This window comes from Lithobates pipiens, unplaced genomic scaffold (assembly GCF_037356315.1).
Source record: "Lithobates pipiens isolate NorthernLeopardFrog02 unplaced genomic scaffold, aLitPip1_a1.2 Scaffold_27, whole genome shotgun sequence".
Classification (NCBI taxonomy): Eukaryota; Metazoa; Chordata; class Amphibia; order Anura; family Ranidae; genus Lithobates; species Lithobates pipiens.
In genome coordinates, this window is record NW_027507788.1 from 109539936 (window position 1) to 109560811 (window position 20876).

The following is a 20876-nucleotide window of genomic DNA, read 5'->3' on the forward strand; positions in this document are numbered from 1 at the left end:
TGTCGGTTCCGGTGCGCGATACCCACCCACCCATCCCCTTTTTAGGGCATTTCTCAAGCATTATACTCCTCATGAGAGTACTCATTTCACTCCATTTCATAATCATCTCATTTAACACTCATTTCTCAATCTAGGGTATGCCCCCTTATTTTGGTATACCGTACGTTAGACCAGGGCACACTTTCAGGTCCATTTCAAGTAAGCGAGTTTATGTTAACCTTGTTTGTCATCCTTATCCGTATCGGTCAGAGGGCTCTGAACCATAAATATATATATATATATATATATTCCTAGCCCTATGTGCTTTCATATCTGTCTTTCTATATATAATACACTCTTCAAATGTGCTTTAAAATGCATAGTTTTCCCTTTTGTGAACAATTCCCAGTCCGGCCCTGCAGACAAGGATATATCACAGACATCCTGGAACTTGTGGTGCTTTATAGGTAAGCTGTCATATGACTGGGTAGTTACCACGTCAACTTCACTAAAGGCATCAACTGATGCCTTTATCGGTGGAGAACTTGTTTGAAAACATTCCCTACATTGATTTTTGCAATGGGTGGGGACATAAAATGTACAGCCTTTCTCCCCAGTTAATGGAAGGGTTAAGGGTAGAAAACGAATAAATGCCTAGGATGACAGGAAATGTGGATGATATAATTAACTGAAGTTTCACAATGGTCAGCCTCAAATTGTAGTTCAAGAGAAACCATTTCATGGCTAACAGTTCCTTCATTCAGATTCAGATTTAAATTCAGAATACTTTACTAACCACTTAGGGATCGGAAGGCTTTACCCCCTTAATGACAAGCCCATTTTTTGCAGTGCGGCACTGCATTACTTTAACAGACAATTGCGTGAGTGTGCAACACTGTACCCAAAATTGATGTTCTTTTTTTCTCACAAATAGAGATTTCTTTTGGTGGTATTTGATCACCTTTGCGGTCACTTCTGCTTTCCGCTACAGACAAAAAAAGATGTCAATTTTGAAAAAAACTAAAAACTATATTTTTTACTTTCTGCTATAATACATATCCAAAAAGAATTATAATATATATATATATATATATATATATATATATATATATATATATATATATAAAAAATTTTTTATATCTATAGCAGAAAGTAAAAATGTTTTTTTTTTTCAAAATTGACAGTCTTTTTTCTTTTTAATATGTATTATAGCACACACACATATATATATATATATATATATATATATATATATATACACACACACACACACACAAACACATACATACACACACACACACACACACACACACACACACACACACACACACACACACATATATATATATATATATATATATATATATATATATATATATATATATATATATGAATTTATTCATCAGTTTAGGCCAATATGTATTCTGCGGCACATTTTTGGTAAAAAAATTGCAATGAGCGTATATTGATTGGTTTGCGCAAAAGTTATAGCATCTGCAAAATAGGGGATATATTTATGGCCTTTTTATTACTAGTAATAGCGGTGATCAGCAATTTTAGCAGGACTGCCACATTGCGGCAGACAGATCGGACACTTGATACTTTTTTGGGACCAGTGACATTATTACAGTGATCAGAGCTAAAAATATACACTGAACATTGTATAAATTACACTGGCAAGGAAGGGGTTAACACTAGGGGCGATCAAGGGGCTAAGTGTGCCCTAAGGAGGTGTTTCTAGCTGTGGGGGGAGTGGACAAACCAGGAGTACAGAGCGATTGCTGCTCCTGATCACTAGGAACAAACAATCTCACTGTACTCTCCTGTCAGAATGGGAATCTGCTTTTGCTTACATTGGCAGATCCCCGTTCTGCCTCTGCGGAGCGATCACAGGTGGCCGCCGGATCCACACATCAGCTCCCCCACTGTGCAGTGGGCATGCGCACGCCCATGGTGTCTTATGCACAAAACAACATACTGGTATGTTGCTTCACACAACAGAGCCACCCTGCTGCAGTATATATGCGGTGAGCGTGACTTAAAGCGGGAGTCCGCCGGGACTCCGCGTTTTTTTTTTTTTAAATATATTAATATTATAAATAATATATAATAAATATATTAAGATACAGTTATACTCAACAAAGACAAAGCAAAATCAGAATAACAAAACAAAAAACTAAAGAAACAATAACAAACAAAATAAGTCACCAATAACAGCAAATTAATATATACAATAACCATGAATTGAAATAAAACAAATTAAAAAGTAATGGAAAAGGGAAAAGTCCTGGAAGTTGCATATCTCTGCAAAACCCCGTAGCAAAGTGTGTGACAGCTTCAGCCCAGGCTCCAATCAGGGTACACCCCAACATGTTTCACTCCGCCCACAGAGCTCCGTGAAATGTGTTGGGCCTGTGGCCTGGTTGGAGCCCAGGCTGAAGCTGTCACACATTTTCCCCTGGGGTTTTGCAGAGATGTGCGACTTCCAGGACTTTTTCCTTTTCCATTTGATGTCTAAAGCAGGGACGAGCTCTGTCACAAAAGGGGGGTCATTTTAGGGCCTCAAGAAATTAGACACTGACAGGCACTCATTACATCAGGCTTGATTTATACCATAGTTTGTGAACTCATTTCTACCAAAGAAATGTAGCAGAATACATTTAGCCTAATTTTATGAAGAAAAAAAATAAAAGATTTAGTTGCAACATAGAACATTTAGAACAAAAGCTAAGAAAAAATATTTTTTTCTTTATATAGCAAAAAATAAAGACCCCAGTGGTGATTAAATACCACCAAAAGAAAGCTCTATCCAGAAAATAGATAAAAATTTCATTTGGTTACAATGTTGCATGACTGAGTAATTGTCATTCAAAGTGTGATGGGCTAAAAGTTGGAAAATGGCATGGCTGGGAAGGGGGAGAATGTGTCCGGACGTTAGATTGGTAATATGCAAGGGTGAATGTAGCTAAAATGCTACTTTTAGGTAGTAGTGTTGAGCGAACCCGAACTGTAAAGTTCGGGTTCGTACCGAACTTTTGGCTTTTTGGGTCCCAAACCCGAACAATTGGCTGTATGTTCGGGTTCGGGTCCGGTGTTCGGCAACGTAATGGCGCATTTTAAAAAGCCCTGCAGCAGCCAATCAACATTCGTTTAACTGGTGTACCCTTAGAAGCCATCACATCCATGCCTACTAATGGCATGGCTGTGATTGGCCCGTGCAGCATGTGACCCAGCCTCTATTTAAGCTAGAGGCACACAGCACAGCACGCCACTCTGCTTTAGACAGTGTAGGGAAAGGTTTCCGGCTGCTGTTAGGGAGAGAATAACATAGGAGTCCTGATTCTGAAATCTATTGTAATTAGTCAGCGATTTTACACTGCACTGAGAGAAAAGATAGACAGTGTAGGGTAAGGTTCCTGTTGGTGCTTTGAGGGAGAGAGAATTATCTAGGAGTCCAGATTCAGAAATCTATTCTAATAACTCAGCGATCTACACAAATTTACCTGGTTGGGTTGCAGTGCACAATCTTTTTACACTGTCATGAGCACAATATAACTTTTATCTGCAAGCTCAGTGCACCAGCACTGCATATGTTACTGTGACATACACCCTGTACATACTCTGGGTGTATTCTGCTATTGCAAAAACGTCAATTTAGTGCAAAAAAAACAACAACTTTTCAGTGTTTCCTGCATATGTGGAGGTGCGTGTTACACAATTTATATATATTTTTTCTATTGTGCTATTCTAAAAAAATTTTTTAGGGCAAAAACATTTTTTTTGAATAGCATTTTCACCATTTCTGCAGCTCTAAGATACACGTTTACATACTCTGGGTGTATTCTGCTATTGCAAAAACACCCATTTAGGGCAAGATCCTAAATTTGCAAAATATGAGAATGTGAAAGAAGGGATGTGGCTCCGGTCGTGGTGCTGCTGGTGGAGCTCATGTTGTAGGGAGAGGACGTGGTCGATCTGTGCCAGCTACACGCACAAGTGAAACACCTTCCTCAGGTGCGAGTAGACAGAGCCTGCAGCGGTATTTGGTCATTCCTAATGCGGCTGTACGAATGTTGAGGCCAGGAAAAGTACAGGCGATAGTAGATTGGGTTGCTGACAGTGCCTCCGGTTCCTTGACATTGTCTCCCACCCAGTCTCCTGATGAAAGATCAGAGTTGGCACCTGCAGCCGACTTCCATCAGTCTTTCACATCACCCCCTTGCAAATCAGCCAAGCAGTCTGAGCCCCAAATCATGCAGCAGTCTCTTCTGCTTTTTGATGACTCTGTTAGCAGGGTTTCCCAGGGCCATCCACCTAGCCCTGACCCAGAAGTGGAAGAGATTGAGTGCACTGATGCCCAACTACTTATGTTTGAAGATGAGTACATGGGATGACCATCGCAGCACGTCTTGGATGATGACGAAACACAGGTGCCAACTGCTGCTGCTTTCGCAATTGTGCAGACCGACAAGGAGGGCAGGGGTGAAGACTGGGTGGAAGATGATATGGAGGACGATGAGGTCCTGGACCCCACATGGAAGCAACATCATGCAGGTGACCTGTGTAGTTCGGAGGAAGAGGCAGTAGTTGCAGAGAGCCACCAGCACAGCAGAAGAGGGAGCAGGGTGCAAAAGCGGAGCGTCCGTCCCCTAGACAGTACGCCTGCTACTGGCCAACACAGCAAGGGACCGAGCACACCAAAGCCAGGTCCAAGGAGTTCCCTAGCGTGGCAGTTCTTCTCTGTGCAATCAGAGCCTGAAGCGAGGCATAAATGTTCTCAACCTGAGCACAACCTGCATGACCAGGCATCTAAGTGCAAAGCACGAGCTGTAGTGGAATAGACACCTCAACAACCAAGAAAGGTCTCTGGCTCCTCCTGCTTCCTCTTCTGCTGCAGTCTCTGCCTCTTCATCCACCTCTGTAGTGACAGTGGCACCTGCCAACCCGCAAACAGAGGATCTGCCAGCAGCACTACCACATGGGTCACCAACCATCTCCACAATGTCCCATGGAAGCGTTCAGCTCTCTATCTCCCAAACACTGGAGCGGAAGAGGAAGTAGCCCCCTAGCCACCCACGATCCCTGGCCCTGAATGCCAGCATTTAAAAATTCCTAGCCTTTTAAATGCTGTCATTCCGTTTGGTGGAGACGCAGAGTTTTAAAAGCCTGATGGCATTGGCTGTCCCACAGTATGTCGTGCCCAGCCGCCACTACATTTCCAGGCGAGCCATCCCTTCCCTGCACAACCAAGTGGGGGACAAAATCAGGTGGGCACTGCGCAACACCATCTGTGGCAAGGTCCACCTAACTACAGATGCGTGGACCAGTAAGCACGGTCAGGGACGTTATATCTCCCTAACAGCACACTGGGTAAATGCAGTGGTGGCTGGGCCTGAGGCGGATAGCAGTTTGGTGCATGTCCTTCCACCACTGAGGATTGCGCTTCAGTTTGCCTCCTGTTGCTAACTCCTCCTACTCCGCTTCCTCATCCTCTACCGACTCCTCATCCAGTCAGCGTAACACCTTCACCACCAACTTCAGCACAGCTAGGGGTAAACGACAGCAGGCAGTTTTAAAACTTTCCTGTTTGGGGGGAAAAACCCCACACCGCGCAGGAGTTGTGGAGGGACATGGAACAACAGACCGATGAGTGGTTGGTGGCAGTGAGCCTCAAGCCCGGCCTGGTGGTGTGCGATAATGGGCAAAATCTCATAGCAGCTCTGGGCCTAGCTGGTTTGACGCACATCCCTTGCCTGGCGCATGTGCTGAACTTGGTGGTCCAGAGGTTCCTTAAAAATTACCCCCATATTCCAGAGCTGCTGCAGAAAGTGCAGGGCGTTTGTGCGCACTTTCTGCGTTCTCACCCTGCTGCTGCTTGCCTGTCAGAGCTGCAGCGCAACTTCGGCCTTCCCTCTCACCGCCTCATATGTGACGTGCCCACAAGGTGGAACTCCACCTTGCACATGCTGGCCAGACTGTGCAAGCAGCAGCAGGTGATAGTGGAGTGTCAGCTGCAGCACGCACGCGTGAGTCGCTCTGTGGAACAGCACCACTTCACCACCAATAACTGGGCCTCCATGCGAGACCTGTGTGCCTTGTTGCGCTGTTTTGAGTACTCCACCAACATGGCCAGTGCCAATGACGCCGTTCTCAGCGTTACTATCCCAGTTCTATGCCTCCTTGAAAAAATGCTTCGGGCGATGATGGAAGAGGATCTGGCACAGGATCAGGAGGAGGAGGAAGAGGGATCATTTGCAAGGCTTTCAGGGCAGTCATTCACAAGTGGCTATGAGGGTGGGTTCCTGCACCAACAAACGCTAGGTACACAATTGTCCGACAGCAAGGGCACAGTTCTGGAGGATGACGAGGGGGAGGATGAGATGGAGGAGGAGGAACCATGTTCACAGAGGGGTGGCAACCAGACTAGCTCATGGCCATCACTAGTAGTGATGGCCGAACGGTTCGCCCGGCGGTCATTCGCGGCGAATTTCGGCTGTTCGCGGTCCGCCCGTTCGGCGGACTATTGGCGCCGTTCGCCCGGCGGACGTCCGTGTTTACTGTGTAAAAGAACTTTGACCTATGATGACACATCCATCATGGGGTACAGGACAGCCAATTGAGACATTACAGCACATGGACACTTGGACATTCCCCCTAACTTATAAATACACCCGATCCGTTAGCCATTTTACATTCTTTCTTCTGTCACTATAGGGAGAGGTTGCTGTGTGGAGCAGGGAGAGATTACAGTGACCCAAATCGCTAGCTATTTGGTACACAAAAGTTATTTTCAGGACTGGTATAGGTGTTATGTGTAGTTCAGGATAGGCAGTGCTGTGCTAGTGATTGTTGCAGCAGCCTGAGCGTCTTTTGTCAGTTTAGAGAAAGGGACAGGACGGTGTGTGCTGCAGGGACAGCCAGTTTAGTCATTAGCTGTTACTATCAGGTCCACAAAAGTGCTATTTCAATTATTGTTCCAGTAGCCTCAGTTTATATAGGGACAGGCAGGAAGCAGTGTGTGAGGCAGTGAGGGTCAGTTTAATCAGTAGCTGTTACTATTAGTTCCACAAAGGTTCTTTTCAGGGCTGGTATCAGTGGTATGGTAATAGGCTTGTACACGTATAATATTCTTTCTTCCAAATATAGAAAGAATATTATACTTGACTGCTGCCCTTCTGCTGCAGTCTGCTAATCATTCACAACCCACTTGTTCCACAAAGCTCCTTATAAGGACTGGTAACTTGGTCTGTCTAGGGTGCTACAATACATAGTGTTGAGTGAGGTACAGTCTGCTATTCTATAAGGACTGGTATCGGTCCACAATACATAGGGTTGAGGCGCACTACTGCTGACCGCTGCCCTATACTGCAGCAGTCCTTCATCGGTATAGGGACTGAGAGGCAGGCAGACTGACAGGCAGAGGAAGAGGCAGGCCCTTCTGCAGGGGTGGTAGGGGTAGGGCAGGAGCAACAGGCTTGAGCCAAAGTGGGAAGTTGCAGAAGGTGCGTTCAATTACTTTAAAGGACGCACCAGACTTGGTTGAGTGGCTCACTCAGCCTTACTCTTCTGCACCCTCCTCATCCTCTCGATCTGCACCCTCTTCTTCACTCTCTGCTATGTGCATCCCCAAAGACACTACCACCAACAACACCACCACCACCACCACCACCACATACCTTCCGCTTGAGTCACAGGAATTATTTTCTGATCCATATCAAGACATTTCTGATGCGCAGCCACTCTTGGTATTGGATCAGGAAGAGGGGGCAGCAACAACCGCTACTCAGCAGTCTGACGACAGTACCCAGATCAGCCCAAGGAGGAGGTTGGTCCCCGGTGTTGCTGCCTTCTCCGAGATCTCTACTTATAGCGGTGGGGAAGGTGACGTTGATGATGACGTGTCTAGTGATGTCACGTGGGTGCCCACAAGAGAGGAAGAGGAGGGGAGTTCAGAGGGAGATATGGACCAGCAGATAGGGAGGAGAAGCAGGAATAACTTACATTGCACAGGAGGGACAAAGCAGACTGCAAATGTATCAGGAGCGAGTCATCGACCATGTACGGTCACAACTGGCGCTCCCAGGACACCGGCACATGGCTCCGCAGTGTGGGCTTTTTTTAACGTGTCCGCTGCTGACAATAGCGTTGCCATCTGCAATCTTTGCAGTCAACGCATTAGTCGCGGTAAGCCCAACACTCACCTAGAGACAACCGCCTTAAGAAGGCACATGAGCAGCCATCACCGAGCCGAGTGGGAGCAACGGAACACACAAAGCCACACTGCAGACTCTCACCGTCCAGCCTCGTCTTCTACTTCTCCTTCTCCTCTCTCCTCACAATTGTCCTCCACTCCACCTTCCATCACGCCAAGCTCACGTTTTTCTGCAAAAAGGCAGGCTTCCGTGGGCCTAATGTTCGAGCGTAAAAAAATGATGACGCCGGATAACCCTCTTGCCCAACGGTTGACGGCTGGCTTGTCAGAACTGATAGCATGCCAACTACTGCCATATAAACTGGTGGACTCGGAGGCCTTACGAAAATTTGTGGCCATTGGAACACCACAATGGAAGGTCCCAGGAAGGAAGTATTTCTCAGAGAAGGGCATCCCAGAGCTATATGGCCATGTTCAGCGGCAAGTGAATGTATCTCTGGCACACAGTGTCGGTGCCAAGATACATCTGACCACAGACACGTGGTCTAGCAAACACGGGCAGGGAAGGTATATCACTTTTACTGCCCACTGGGTGAACCTTCTGACGGCCGTCAAGCATGTAACCCGTGGCACCCGTGTAGATTTGGTTTTACCGCCACGGATTGCATGCAGGGCTGACTCTTCTTCTCCTCCTCCTCCTACTCCATCCTCCTCCCTCTCCTCCTCAGCTGACTCCTCCTTTTCCGCTGCTAGCGTCTCTTCCGCTGCGCCACCCAAGCTCCCCAGAACCTATTCGACATGCCAGGTGAGACGTTGCCATGCCGTGCTGCGTCTGTTGTGCCTGGAAGCCAAGAGCCACACTGGCCCAACACTCCTTTCAGCTTTGCGTTCACAGGTAGATCAGTGGCTAACACTGCTCAATTTGACAGTTGGTAAAGTGGTGTGCGACAACGGTGCCAATCTGCTTAGCGCATTGAAACAGGGCAAAATAACGCACGTGCCATGCATGGCACACGTCTTAAACTTGGTCGTGCAGCGATTCCTTGTCAAATACCCTGGGGTCCAGGACATCTTGCGGCAGGCAAGGAAAATCTCGGCCCATTTCAGAAGATCTTACACGGCCATGGCTCGCCTTGCTGACATTCAGCGGCGACACAATCTGCTGGTCAGACATCTTATTTGCGATTGCCCGTCGCGATGGAACTCAACCTTCTATATGCTTGATAGGCTGCTCCAGCAGAAGCGTGCAGTTAACGTCTACCTGTATGAACTCTGCGGCAGAACCGGTTCTGGGGAGCTAGAGTTTTTTTCACCGTGCCAGTGGCTGCTCATGCGCGACGCATGCAGACTTCTGCGCCCATTTGAGGAGATCACCAAACTGGTCAGTCACAGCCATGGCGCCATCAGTGACATGGTACCTTATGCCTTCTTTATGGAGCGTGCGTTGCGTCGTGTCATTGATCAAGCTGTGGAGGAGCGGGAAGATGAGGAAGTCGCAATGCTGGATGAATTCCCAGGGGGGGCTACTCTATCTGAGACAAGTGAACAACAGGAGTCTGATAGGAGTCAGAGGAGGATGGTGCCGGGGCAGATGAGCAGGAGCAAGAAGAGCATGCTATAAACCTTTCTGGGACCCCTGTTGTTGAGCGTGGATGGGGAGAGGAGAATGAAGAGGACGACATTATCCTGGATGATGAGCAGGAGCCAGGCCACCACACCGCTTCCACTTTAGTGCAAATGGGGGCCTTCATGCTCCAGTGTTTTAATAAGGACCCCCGTATAAAAAGCATAAGGGTCAAGGACCAGTACTGGGTGGCAACGTACTTAGACCCCCGGTACAAACACAAAATGGCGGAAATGTTACCGCCGTCACAGAGGGCTGTCAGAATGCAGCACTTCCAGGCCTTGCTTCGAGAAATGCTGCATTCTGCTTTTGCGTGCGCTGGCAGAGGAGCAATTCCCACTCCCAGAGAAGGAGTTGCGGGGTACCAATCCAACAGCGCCTGCAAAAAGAGGCCGGTTTGAAGATGTGTTGGTGACTTCAGATATGAAGTCATTCTTTCAGCCGACGCATCGACAGGTGTCATCCGGATCCAGCATCAGGGAACGCCTAGACCGTCAGGTGTCCGACTACATCGGGTTAACGGCCGTTGTGGACGCTCTGAGGAGTGATGAACCCCTGGACTACTTGGTGGGCAGGCTTGACCTCTGGCCAGAGCTTGCCCAATTTGCAATCGAACTGTTGGCTTGCCCCTCATCCAGTGTCCTGTCCGAAAGGACGTTCAGCGCAGCAGGGGGGATCGTGACCGATAAGCGTACTCGCCTAGCTCACGACAGTGTTAACTACCTCACATTTCTAAAAATGAATGAGGCATGGATCTCGGAGGAATTCAACACATGTGACCAGTAGACCATGTATATGTCTATAAACAATTTTTTTTAATCGAGCACAGAGACCTTCTTTCTTCATTTGGCTCACTTCCTTGTCCAAAAAAAGCACACCTTACTATATGCCCGTACCCTCCTCTTTGAAGAGGTTGAGCGGTGTCATATTTCTACTGGGGCTGCTTATTATGAGGGGCTCCCACCATCCCTGTGCTGTGCTGACATCCTCCTGGGGCTGTACCTCTGCTGTGCATATTATGAGGGGCTCCCACCATCCCTGTGCTGTGCTGACTTCCTCCTGGGGCTGTACCTCTGCTGTGCATATTTTGAGGTGCTCCCACCATCCCTGTGCTATGCTCATTATGAGGGGCTCCCACCATCCCTGTGCTGTGCTGACTTAGTCCTGGGGCTGCTTATTATGAGGGGCTCCCACCATCCCTGTGCTATGCTGACATCCTCCTGGGGCTGCTTATTATGAGGGGCTCCCACCATCCATGTGCTATGCTGACATCCTCCTGGGGCTGCTTATTATGAGGGGCTCCCACCATCCCTGTGCTATGCTGACATCCTCCTGGGGCTGCTTATTATGAGGGGCTCCCACCATCCCTGTGCTATGCTCATTATGAGGGTCTCCCACCATCCCTGTGCTATGCTGACTTCCTCCTGGGGCTGCTTACGGTGCAGGTGTCAGTGCTGTATATCACGGTGCTGATGTCAGTGCTCTCTGTCACAGTGCTGCTGTCAGTGCTGTATATCACGGTGCTGGTGTGAGTGCTTTATGTCACGCTGCTGATGTCAGTGCTCTCCATCACGGTGCTGCTGTCAGTGCTGTATATCATGGTGCTGTTGTGAGTGCTTTATGTCACGCTGCTGATGTCAGTGCTCTCTATCACGGTGCTGCTGTCAGTGCTGTATATCACGGTGCTGGTGTGAGTGCTTTATGTCACGCTGCTGATGTCAGTGCTCTCTATCACAGTGCTGTTGTCAGATCACTCTATCACGGTGCAGGTGTCATTGCTGTATGTCACGCTGCTGATGTCAGTGCTCTCTATCACGGTGCTGGTGTCAGATGACTCTATCACGGTGCAGGTGTCATTGCTGTATGTCCCGCTGCTGGTGATCATCTCCTGCACCCTCTTCTTTGCCTACCCTGGTCCCTGACCTTCCCTCTCCTCCATTGCCTTCATGCGCTCTACAGTCCTGAATTGTCACAACAATTTCCCATATAAAAAAAGAATGCTTGTAGTTGTCGATCCCAGATTCACCTCATACATGTGTTATGTCATTGGCCATGTGGTGGGACTATGTTTGCACAGCTATTAATTATTTTGTGGCTGCAAATTTGACCTGTAGGTTTGCGAAGTTCGCCTCCCATTGAAGTCAATGGGGCCCGCCGCGAACGTTCCGGTTCGCGAACTATCGGCCGCGTTAGCGGTCCGCGTTTGCGAAACATCCCGTCGGAAGTCCGTCCATCACTAATCACTAATGCATGGCTGGGGGGATACAGGGGACACAGACGATACACCTCCCACAGAGGACAGCTTTTTGTTGCCTCTGGGCAGCCTGGCACACATGAGCGATTACATGCTGCAGTGTCTCCACAACGACCGCCGAGTTGCCCACATTCTAACTGGTGCTGATTACTGGGTGGCCACCTTGCTGGATCCCGTTACAAGGACAACGTACCGTCCTTAATTCCCTCACTGGAGCGTGATCATAAGATGCGCGAGTACAAGCGCATGCTGGTAGACACGCTGCTGGTGGCATTCCCACCTGACAGCGGGGGTACGGTGGAAACACAAGGCGAAGGCAGAGGAGCAGGAAGAGATCGCCAACGCAGCCGGGGCACCGCCAGCACCTCAGAAGGCAGGATTAGTATGGCCGAAATGTGGAAAAGCTTTGTCAGCATGCCACAAGAACCAGTACCACCAGCTGAGATGGAACGTCTTAGCAGGAGGCAGCATTTCACCAACATGGTGTAGCAGTATGTGTGCACATGCTTACACGTACTGAATGGCGGGTCTGCCCCCTTCAACTTCTGGGTCTCCAAATTGGGCACATGGCCTGAGCTTGCCCTTTATGCCTTGGAGGTGCTGACCTGCCCTGCAGCCAGTGTATTATCTGAATGTGTATTTAGCACGGCAGGGAAAGTTTTTACAGACAAGCGCAGCAGCTTGTCCAGAGTCAATGTGGACAAGCTCACGTTCATTAAAATGAACCAGGCATAGATCCCACAGGACTTGTCCGTACCATTTGCAGAATAGACATGTATACCGGTGTTCTGACAAAAACTGTTTGGCCATCGGATAGTGTCCGGCCCAAGGACAAGAAGATTCTGAAAATCTCGGAAGATGAACGGTGCCTGCCCCGTGAGTGCAGGTGCAAGCCCCACCATCCAAGTGGACATACGGTAGCGCATAGTAACAGGGCCACTTGCCACGCTTAGGGCACGGCCTCGCTTCGCTCGGCTTGAACCTCGGGTGGTGTGGCTTGAACCTGGACTCACTGCGCAGCGCCATTCATCTTGGGAGATTTTCTAAATCCCCTTGTCCTACATACTGAGCAAACGCAGTACAGGGCGGACAGAGTACAGAGCCATTTTATTCCTCAAAAGTTCGGGTCCCCATTGACTTCAATGGGGTTCGGGTTCGGGGTCATGTTCGGGTCAAGTTCGGTCCCGAACCCAAACTTTTTTTCCGAAGTTCGGCTGAACCCGTCGAACCCTAACATCCAGGTGTCCGCTCATCTCTATTAGGTAGCTAATACCAGACATATTAAATACATGCGTTAGGGATCTTTAGTAAATCAAGCCCCTTCAGGCTTTTCTTAAAGGTATCTTGTGATTTTTCTCTATTTCTTTGTGGACCCACCTTTGGTAAATTGAATTCTTGCACATTTTTACTCATATATTAAGTTTGCTAATTACATGATACTTTAACTGTATGATCTTATGAGATATAGATTATATAATCCATGAGGCAATGTCAACCAAATGAGACACTTATGTCCAAATGATTATCTATGATCAAAATTGAAAGACATTATATTCATTTAACCCAATGCAGGTCCAGAAGGCATAGCAGGAAGACAACGAGGTCCACGCATGCTTAGGGAAAATTAAAAATAACTCTTTGATAAAAAACGAGAATGTTTTTTTCCTCTCAAAGAGTAGAGAACACATGAGACACATTTGGAGTGGGAGAGGTCATAATGAGCTGCCCTTACAGCTTTCTTTTGTTGGTGTCCAATTTCCTAAAGGCAGGTGCTATAGTTCTCTAGGAAATTTAGGTTAGGATTCATGAAGGGGGCCATTGCTGACTCAACATCTGCACAATGCGCAAAGCATGGTTCACCGCATCCATACTTAAAAACAAGGTGATAATGTTGGGGTGGGATCATTGGCTGATTGCCTAATCAGAAAAATGGTTGCCATGTTCCAGTAAGCCTGTATACAATTTCTGTAGATTCCCCAACACATGATATTTTACTGGTGGTTCGCAAGTAAAATCAGGCAATAATTATACTGAAAATAGGGGGCCTTCGATAAAAGGGACCAATTGCAGCCCTTTACTAAAAGATAACATTACAGAATACCGTTCTATATACAAATGTTTCCTCTCTTGCTAGCTTACTAAACAGTGATGTTGATATATCCTTGCAAACACAGGAAGCGGCCACTAATGGGCTTTTTAAAAAGAAATGATGATCCATTGCAACTAATTTCCCTAGTTTAAACCAGACAGAACAAAGAAAGATTAGACGATTAGGCTATAACACATCGTTTTTCTTATTTTTTGAATGAGTATGTTGCGATAATGTATCGCATTCATTTCTTTATCACATGAGCAAAAGTCAGGAAATTTGGATCAGAACCACACCAAAATAATCGTGACTCAACAAGACATATCAAATATTATACAATTTAAAAAACAGTTTTGGAGCTATGTTTTCAGATTTACAGAAGAAAAACACAAAAGAATCTCAATGACATTCTGAATATTGGAGGTAACAAGACCATTGAACTTACCATGTGAACACGGTACAGGATGCTGATTCCTAAGGTCATAAATGGCTTGGAGAAATCAATAACCTTTTCTCTTTCTGCTGTTATTGTGAGACCAGCAACGGCTAAATCTGCTTTCTGTAGAGGTACACATAACAGAAACAGGTAATCCTTACTAGTATTGTTGCACAGCAGTATAAGCGAAGAAATTATACTCTGCTTAAAAAAAAAAAAAACACTTTTCATTTTGCACTTACAATACGAGAAAGTAATATTCTTTTGGAGATATAAACAGCAGATATTATTCACACTGCACAAATTACCTATGTTATTGTGTTATTACACTGAAAGCTCTTGGCTCTTTTATGTGGATTTTATTGTACAAAAATGTAATTTAGGGAGCCAATGTGATGGCATTAACTCTGCGAACCATAAATTGATATGAAAATGCACTTCTTTTTTTAAAAGTATGACAAAATATATTTATCTCAGGTGCTCAACAAAAGTTTCATAAGAATAGAAAATACAGTATATTTGAACTATAAGAATCAGAACACTGTAATATGTTGAAACTGCCACTGATACACTCTATGATATATTCCGAATGCATGGATTTCTATTGTTCAATCCACTACTAAATTATATTGTTGGTAACTGATCTCTGACATACTGTCGGGAATTTATAAAGCGTTTTTATGACACTCTTAGAATTTTTGTGCCTCCACACAATAAATGTTGGTGCAGGTGAAAGATTCATGTATTTGTTGTAAAAGTGTCACTATTAAGAACTACCTGGATCCTCGGCATGTGTTGGTAAAATTACCTGCCAAAACAGGTGGCAGGGATATTTGAATCTGACACAGGATATTTTAAGAGCCAGTTCACACAGGAGCAACTCAGATCCAACTTCAGGTCGCCCCTAGTCGCCTCAAGTCGCACTACATGTAAAAATCAATGTAAGTGAATGAGAGCCATCTTAATGCACACTACTGAAGTCGCTCCGACTTCAGAAAAGGTTCCTGTACTACTTGTATCCGACTTGTTGGCGACTGGTACCCATTGATTTCAATGGAAGTCGCCTCCAAGTCGGATCTCCGTCTATATTGGGGCGACTCTCACAGAATTATCAGCTCTCCAGATGGAACTCCACGCCAAATTTATTTAAAAAATTTGGCATGGGTTCCCCCTCCGGGAGCATACCAGGCCCTTAGGTCTGGTATGGATTTTAAGGGGAACCCCCTACGCTGATGGGGTATGGGGCGTGGTCACAGAATGATGTCACATGGTGATCCTGCCCCTTTATGACGTCACAGTCCCAGGGCATGCTATTAACAGGCCCTTGATGTGACAAAAGTCATATGCCTTGTATTTCATTGCTTGTAGAAACAAAAGGGTTGCCGTGAAGCCAAAGGTGTTGGGAGACCGAAGAAGGAAGGTGACGTTTTTTTTCTAATCTCCCACCAGGTAATAATAGTGTCTCGGATTAAGATATTTTTTTGTAAGGGTTTTTGGAGCGATTGAATCTTACTATGCAGGATGCCAGGGAGGTGGTAAGGAGAGACCAGATTAGATTCAAGAGTGTAGTTCACATAAACAGAGGATTGAGACAACCAGTCTAACCTGTACCTAAGCAAACAAGCTAGATTGTACATCCTGATATCCGGGATACCGACACCTTCTTCACTTTTGGGAAGATGCAATTTGTGCAAAGCAATACGGGGTCTCTTCTTGCACCATAAAAAGGGAACAATAGCTTTATTGAATTTCTGTACATCTTGGTGTTTTAAGAGGATGCGAATAGTTTGTAGAGTATAAAAGGAGGTCAGGGAAACTCACAATTTTAGTCAGGTGGCATCTTACAAAGAGTGATAGGGGTAGAGTCATCCAAGCCTCTAACTCTTTTGTAATTTTGGCAAACAAAGGGGAGTAATTGAGGTTGTAAAGAGAAGATGGCTACTTCCCTATTTTAGCACCTAGATATGTAATAAATTGTTGGGCAAGAGAGAAGGGGTAGGACGCGTTCCATCTTGGAGATGGAACAAGAGGAAGCACTTCAGTTTTATTGTAATTTACCCATAGACCAGGTGAGGATGCATGGACAAGTGAGTGTCTGTTTATTAAAAGTCAGGAGCTACAGTTTTTTAGCTGCTGACTTTTAATTTTTGCAAAACTGACTGAAAAAAAAAAACGCTTTAATCCATGTTAGTTGATGCAGTGAGGGATTGAATACAGGCTTACTTTAAAGTGGATCTGAACAGATAGGGGACATCTAGATTTATTCATTTGGTCTATACAGTAACCTGGAAAATCTACTATTTGACTTGAATTTCTCCTTGAAAATAGCAATGCCCTTCCTGGTATGTAATTGTGCCTAGGCACTCTTGTGCCTATAACTTCATACCTGTATACCTGCACTGAGATCTAAGGCAATCCTGCCTCTGAATTCCAGTCTCAAGAGAATTGGAGTAAGATTTGTTGACTTATCTGCGCTGTTCACTGTTCTCCTTGCTGGAGCTCTGACACGTGGAAGTAAAGCCCTGCCTCTACCAAGATGGCCAACTCCACACAGAGAAACCTTGCAGAACAAGGCAAAATAAGTCAGTAATGGGGAAAAGATCAGCTGCAGGGAGACCACATGCAATATTGGTGACCAGTGTATTACCTTTTTTTATGGCCACAGCTTCCAGTTTAGTTCCTCTTTCAGACAGTAAATTATTTCCCTAAATTCAGTTTGCATTCTATTTGTTTACAAACTATCATTCACAACCAGGTTGTAGAATTTTCATTCTATATACGGCTTACCCTGGATATCAGTTCTCCCACCATTCCAGTCCAAGTTCCATTCACCTCTGAAACGCCATAAAGACCATCAGCAACCAGGCGAATTTTATAGTTAAAATGCAATATCTTTGATAGCTCCTTGAGCATGTCCACACAGAACCCTTCGTAGCGTTCATTACCCTGCAGATCATGATGATTTGGTCTAAGCATCACGTATGGGTTTTCCTTTAAAAAGAAAATAGTTTTGGTTATTGCCATCAGCTCAGACGATTATCTGAATACTATTCTATTAATTATATGCAAGTATAAATCATTTATATATTCGTTTTTACATTTAATTTGAAAATACATGCTGTTACCTTGGGGCCATATGACAAAGATTAGTTATATAATTGTTAAAAAAAAAAAAAAAAGGGCACATGAATGGAGAACCCACTTTAAGGGGTTTTCTATAAAATATAGTGAAAAGATAAGTTGTTTTTTTTTCGTGAATTATTTCTACCATATTTCATATTCTTTTTCAGTTATTTTTATTACACTATTATATTTCACCACAAAAATATATAAGGAATGATTTAATCAACCGTTTCCCAAAGCACTTCAATAAATGGAAATGCGTAGACTTACTAGGATAGTAGTAACAATTAATGTCTTGTTAGCCAAACTGTCAGAAATGTTTTGGAAGAAGTGTCTTCTGTCCATAGATAGACCATTACTAACATGCCATTGTCCAATCTGGAAAATAAAAGATATGTACAAGTATATAATGTAAAGGTAAAATCCAAATAATTAATTGGGATAGCAAATTTTAAGTAAGTGAAACGTATAGAATATGATCACAAGCCAATGTGTATTTGATCCTCAACATTCTGGTGTAGCAGGAGGTCACTTTAACAAATGACCCCCTTTTTCCCACTCACTCCCCCCACTTTTCAAAAAGCCTTGTGTATCAACCGATGCACTAATCCAACAGCCATACAATGGAATTCACAAAACCAGAAATGAGCAACACGGAATATAAATGTCAAGTAGTGAGCATGGCCGCTAAAGAGAAGTGACTTTGGTCTTTAGTACTCTGTATAGACAGAGAATAGATGAGCTGTCTCTTTAAATCACATAATAGTAGCTTTAGTATTCAGTGCCTTATATGCATTTGTTACAAGTGAACCAAGACTTTCCAAGTAATACAGGTACTCCAAATGGTACATCTCACACCTTTAGGGTATACCTCTGCTGGTAACAGTGAACACATCATCACAGTATAGAATTTTAGTAGACAAATTAAGTGTAACATAGATCCTATCAAGTATTTTTAGCTATTTAATAGCATAAGGAAATCTAAACCCAAAAGCAAAAATATAATATATTGAAGCTTGCAAGTCCTTGGATGTAGTGTCTGCATTTGTTTTCTTTCAGCCTTTTTTTCCTTTAATTTTAGTTGGTAATCCTGCTAATAAATGTAAAAAGAAAACTGCACTGTGTACAACCCCAATAACCCTAGCTGCAACCAAACTGAAATACAGTAAAGATAAATAGAAAAAGGAGCTGCGCTCTCAAATGACGTGTTAATCCAAATATGATAACAAGCAAATATAAATGAATGAAATGAGAAAAACAATAAATTCTGTGACGTATATAAAGTCCTCCAGTAGCAGGCAAATTTCTGTGAACAATTGACTCAATGAATGGTCAAATGGTTGTTTCTCAAAATATACAGAGGACTTCATTTTATCATGTTGCTACAATCACTTATTTCTTCATTGAGGATTTTTGTTTATATATTACTTTTTTAGGCATATTCATCATAATATAAATAAATAAATTTATATATATATATATATATATATTTATGGCCCAGAGCCCTCTGACCGATACGGATAAGGATGACAAACAAGGTTAACATAAACTCGCTTACCTGAAATGGACCTGAAAGTGTGCCCTGGCCTAACGTAGGGTATACCAAAATAAGGGGGCATACCCTAGATAGAGAAATGAGTAATAAATGAAATGAAAATGAAATGGAGTGAAATGAGTACTCACCCGAGGAGTATAATGCTTGAGAAATGTCCTGACAGGGGATGGGTGGGTGGGTATCGCGCACCGGAACTGACGAGGGAGCTAGGCGAACGGGCTGGTTATATACTCCACCGGGCTCCACCCATAATTCCAGGCCACCATACTGGCCTTTCTATTTATGGCCCAGAGCCCTCTGACCGATACGGATAAGGATGACAAACAAGGTTAACATAAACTCGCTTACCTGAAATGGACCTGAAAGTGTGCCCTGGCCTAACGTAGGGTATACCAAAATAAGGGGGCAAAAACATACAGGTAGGGATTGCATTTATTGATTCGAGTTTGTTACTGGGTGAGCTTGACAAAGGCCTGGGCCATCTCTACTTGCGGATTGGGTATGTAACGGGCAAAACAGGTGGACTTCCATCTACCCAACTTTCTGATAACGTGGACCGGGACCCCTTGGCGGGAGGCAGTTGAAGCAGCTCCGATACGAAATGAATGTCCGGAGTAGTGAGCCGGATTGAGGTGAAGGATGCCCAGGAGTATCCTGACATGCTCCATGAACTGGGCTGCGTTCAGTGGCTTACCGTGAAATGGCAGAAGCGGGCCAGTTCCTGGTTGATCGGCCAGAAGGGTCAACAAGCGGGTGAGAATGGCGACCGGGCACCAGCGGTTGTTGGTTTTATAAAAATGTATGTCCGTACCTGGGCCAAGCTGCTGCGTCTTGGATACTGCTATATGTAGGATGAAATGGTCTCCGTGCCTGACTAGATGGTGCTTGCACAGCATGCGAGCTGAGGGGCTACTGGAGGTAAACTCGCCTGGCCGTAAGAAGCCGTAGAAGGCCAGGTGTATGGCTGCTTGTATAATGATACTAGTGTGGAGACCGAAAGGTGAAGTGGCCAGAATATCAGACATGTTTCTGAAAACGTCTCCTGTGATAGGCAGGCGTTTGGCGGAGGCCGTAGGCTGGCGTTTCTGGATGCCGCGCATGACAGCCCGAATGGCGTGGAAAGTGAACAAGGAGGGTTCGGCAGGGTCCTGGAGGGACGTAAAATGTTGTACCCCGGCCAGGTATAGCCGGATCGTGTTAAAGGATAACGCCAAGTCCGAGTGGCAATGGGCAATGAAGGCCAGGACTTGCTTGACCCGGGAGGTCTCTGTGGAGTGAGATGTTAAGAAACGGTTAAAGGCCCTCCAGGCTGTTTGATAGGCCTTGCGGGTATTGTCTGAGAGGGAGTGATCGATGAGTTGAGTTGCAGCTACTAGGTGTGGGGTTAATCCAGGGTCAGTTGAGACCAGTCCGGGATAGCTGCTGACGTTGGTCCGGCTCCGGGCACCTGATCAAAAAAGGAAACTAAGTTAAAGCGGGAGAGGGCGTCCGCTGCCCGATTACATTTACCGGGGATAAAGGCACAATGAACGTTAAATTGAAATAATAACGAGAGCTGGACCAGTCGCCGCAGGAAGGACATAATCTCCAGAGACTTAGACCTGCCTTTGTTAATGATTTCCGCAGTGGCGAGATTGTCCGTTGAAAAGGTCACTGTTTGACCC

The 20876-nt window shown here is 45.2% G+C and overlaps 1 protein-coding gene across 2 annotated transcripts in view; it reads right to left on the reverse strand.

Moving 5' to 3' along the window:
- Positions 1-20876, reverse strand: part of GRIK4 (glutamate ionotropic receptor kainate type subunit 4) — a 799826-nt gene that overhangs the window by 101403 nt on the left and 677547 nt on the right. Inside the window, exons 11-13 of one of the 2 annotated variants that reach the window (XM_077457367.1) lie at positions 17928-18035; positions 17322-17525; positions 14544-14657 (exon numbers count right to left, since the gene is read on the reverse strand). In XM_077457367.1, the coding sequence (XP_077313493.1) occupies positions 14544-14657; positions 17322-17525; positions 17928-18035 (426 nt within the window). Of the gene's footprint in view, positions 1-14543; positions 14658-17321; positions 17526-17927; positions 18036-20876 lie in introns of those variants that run through there. The other variant, XR_013263204.1, reaches the window with a different exon arrangement.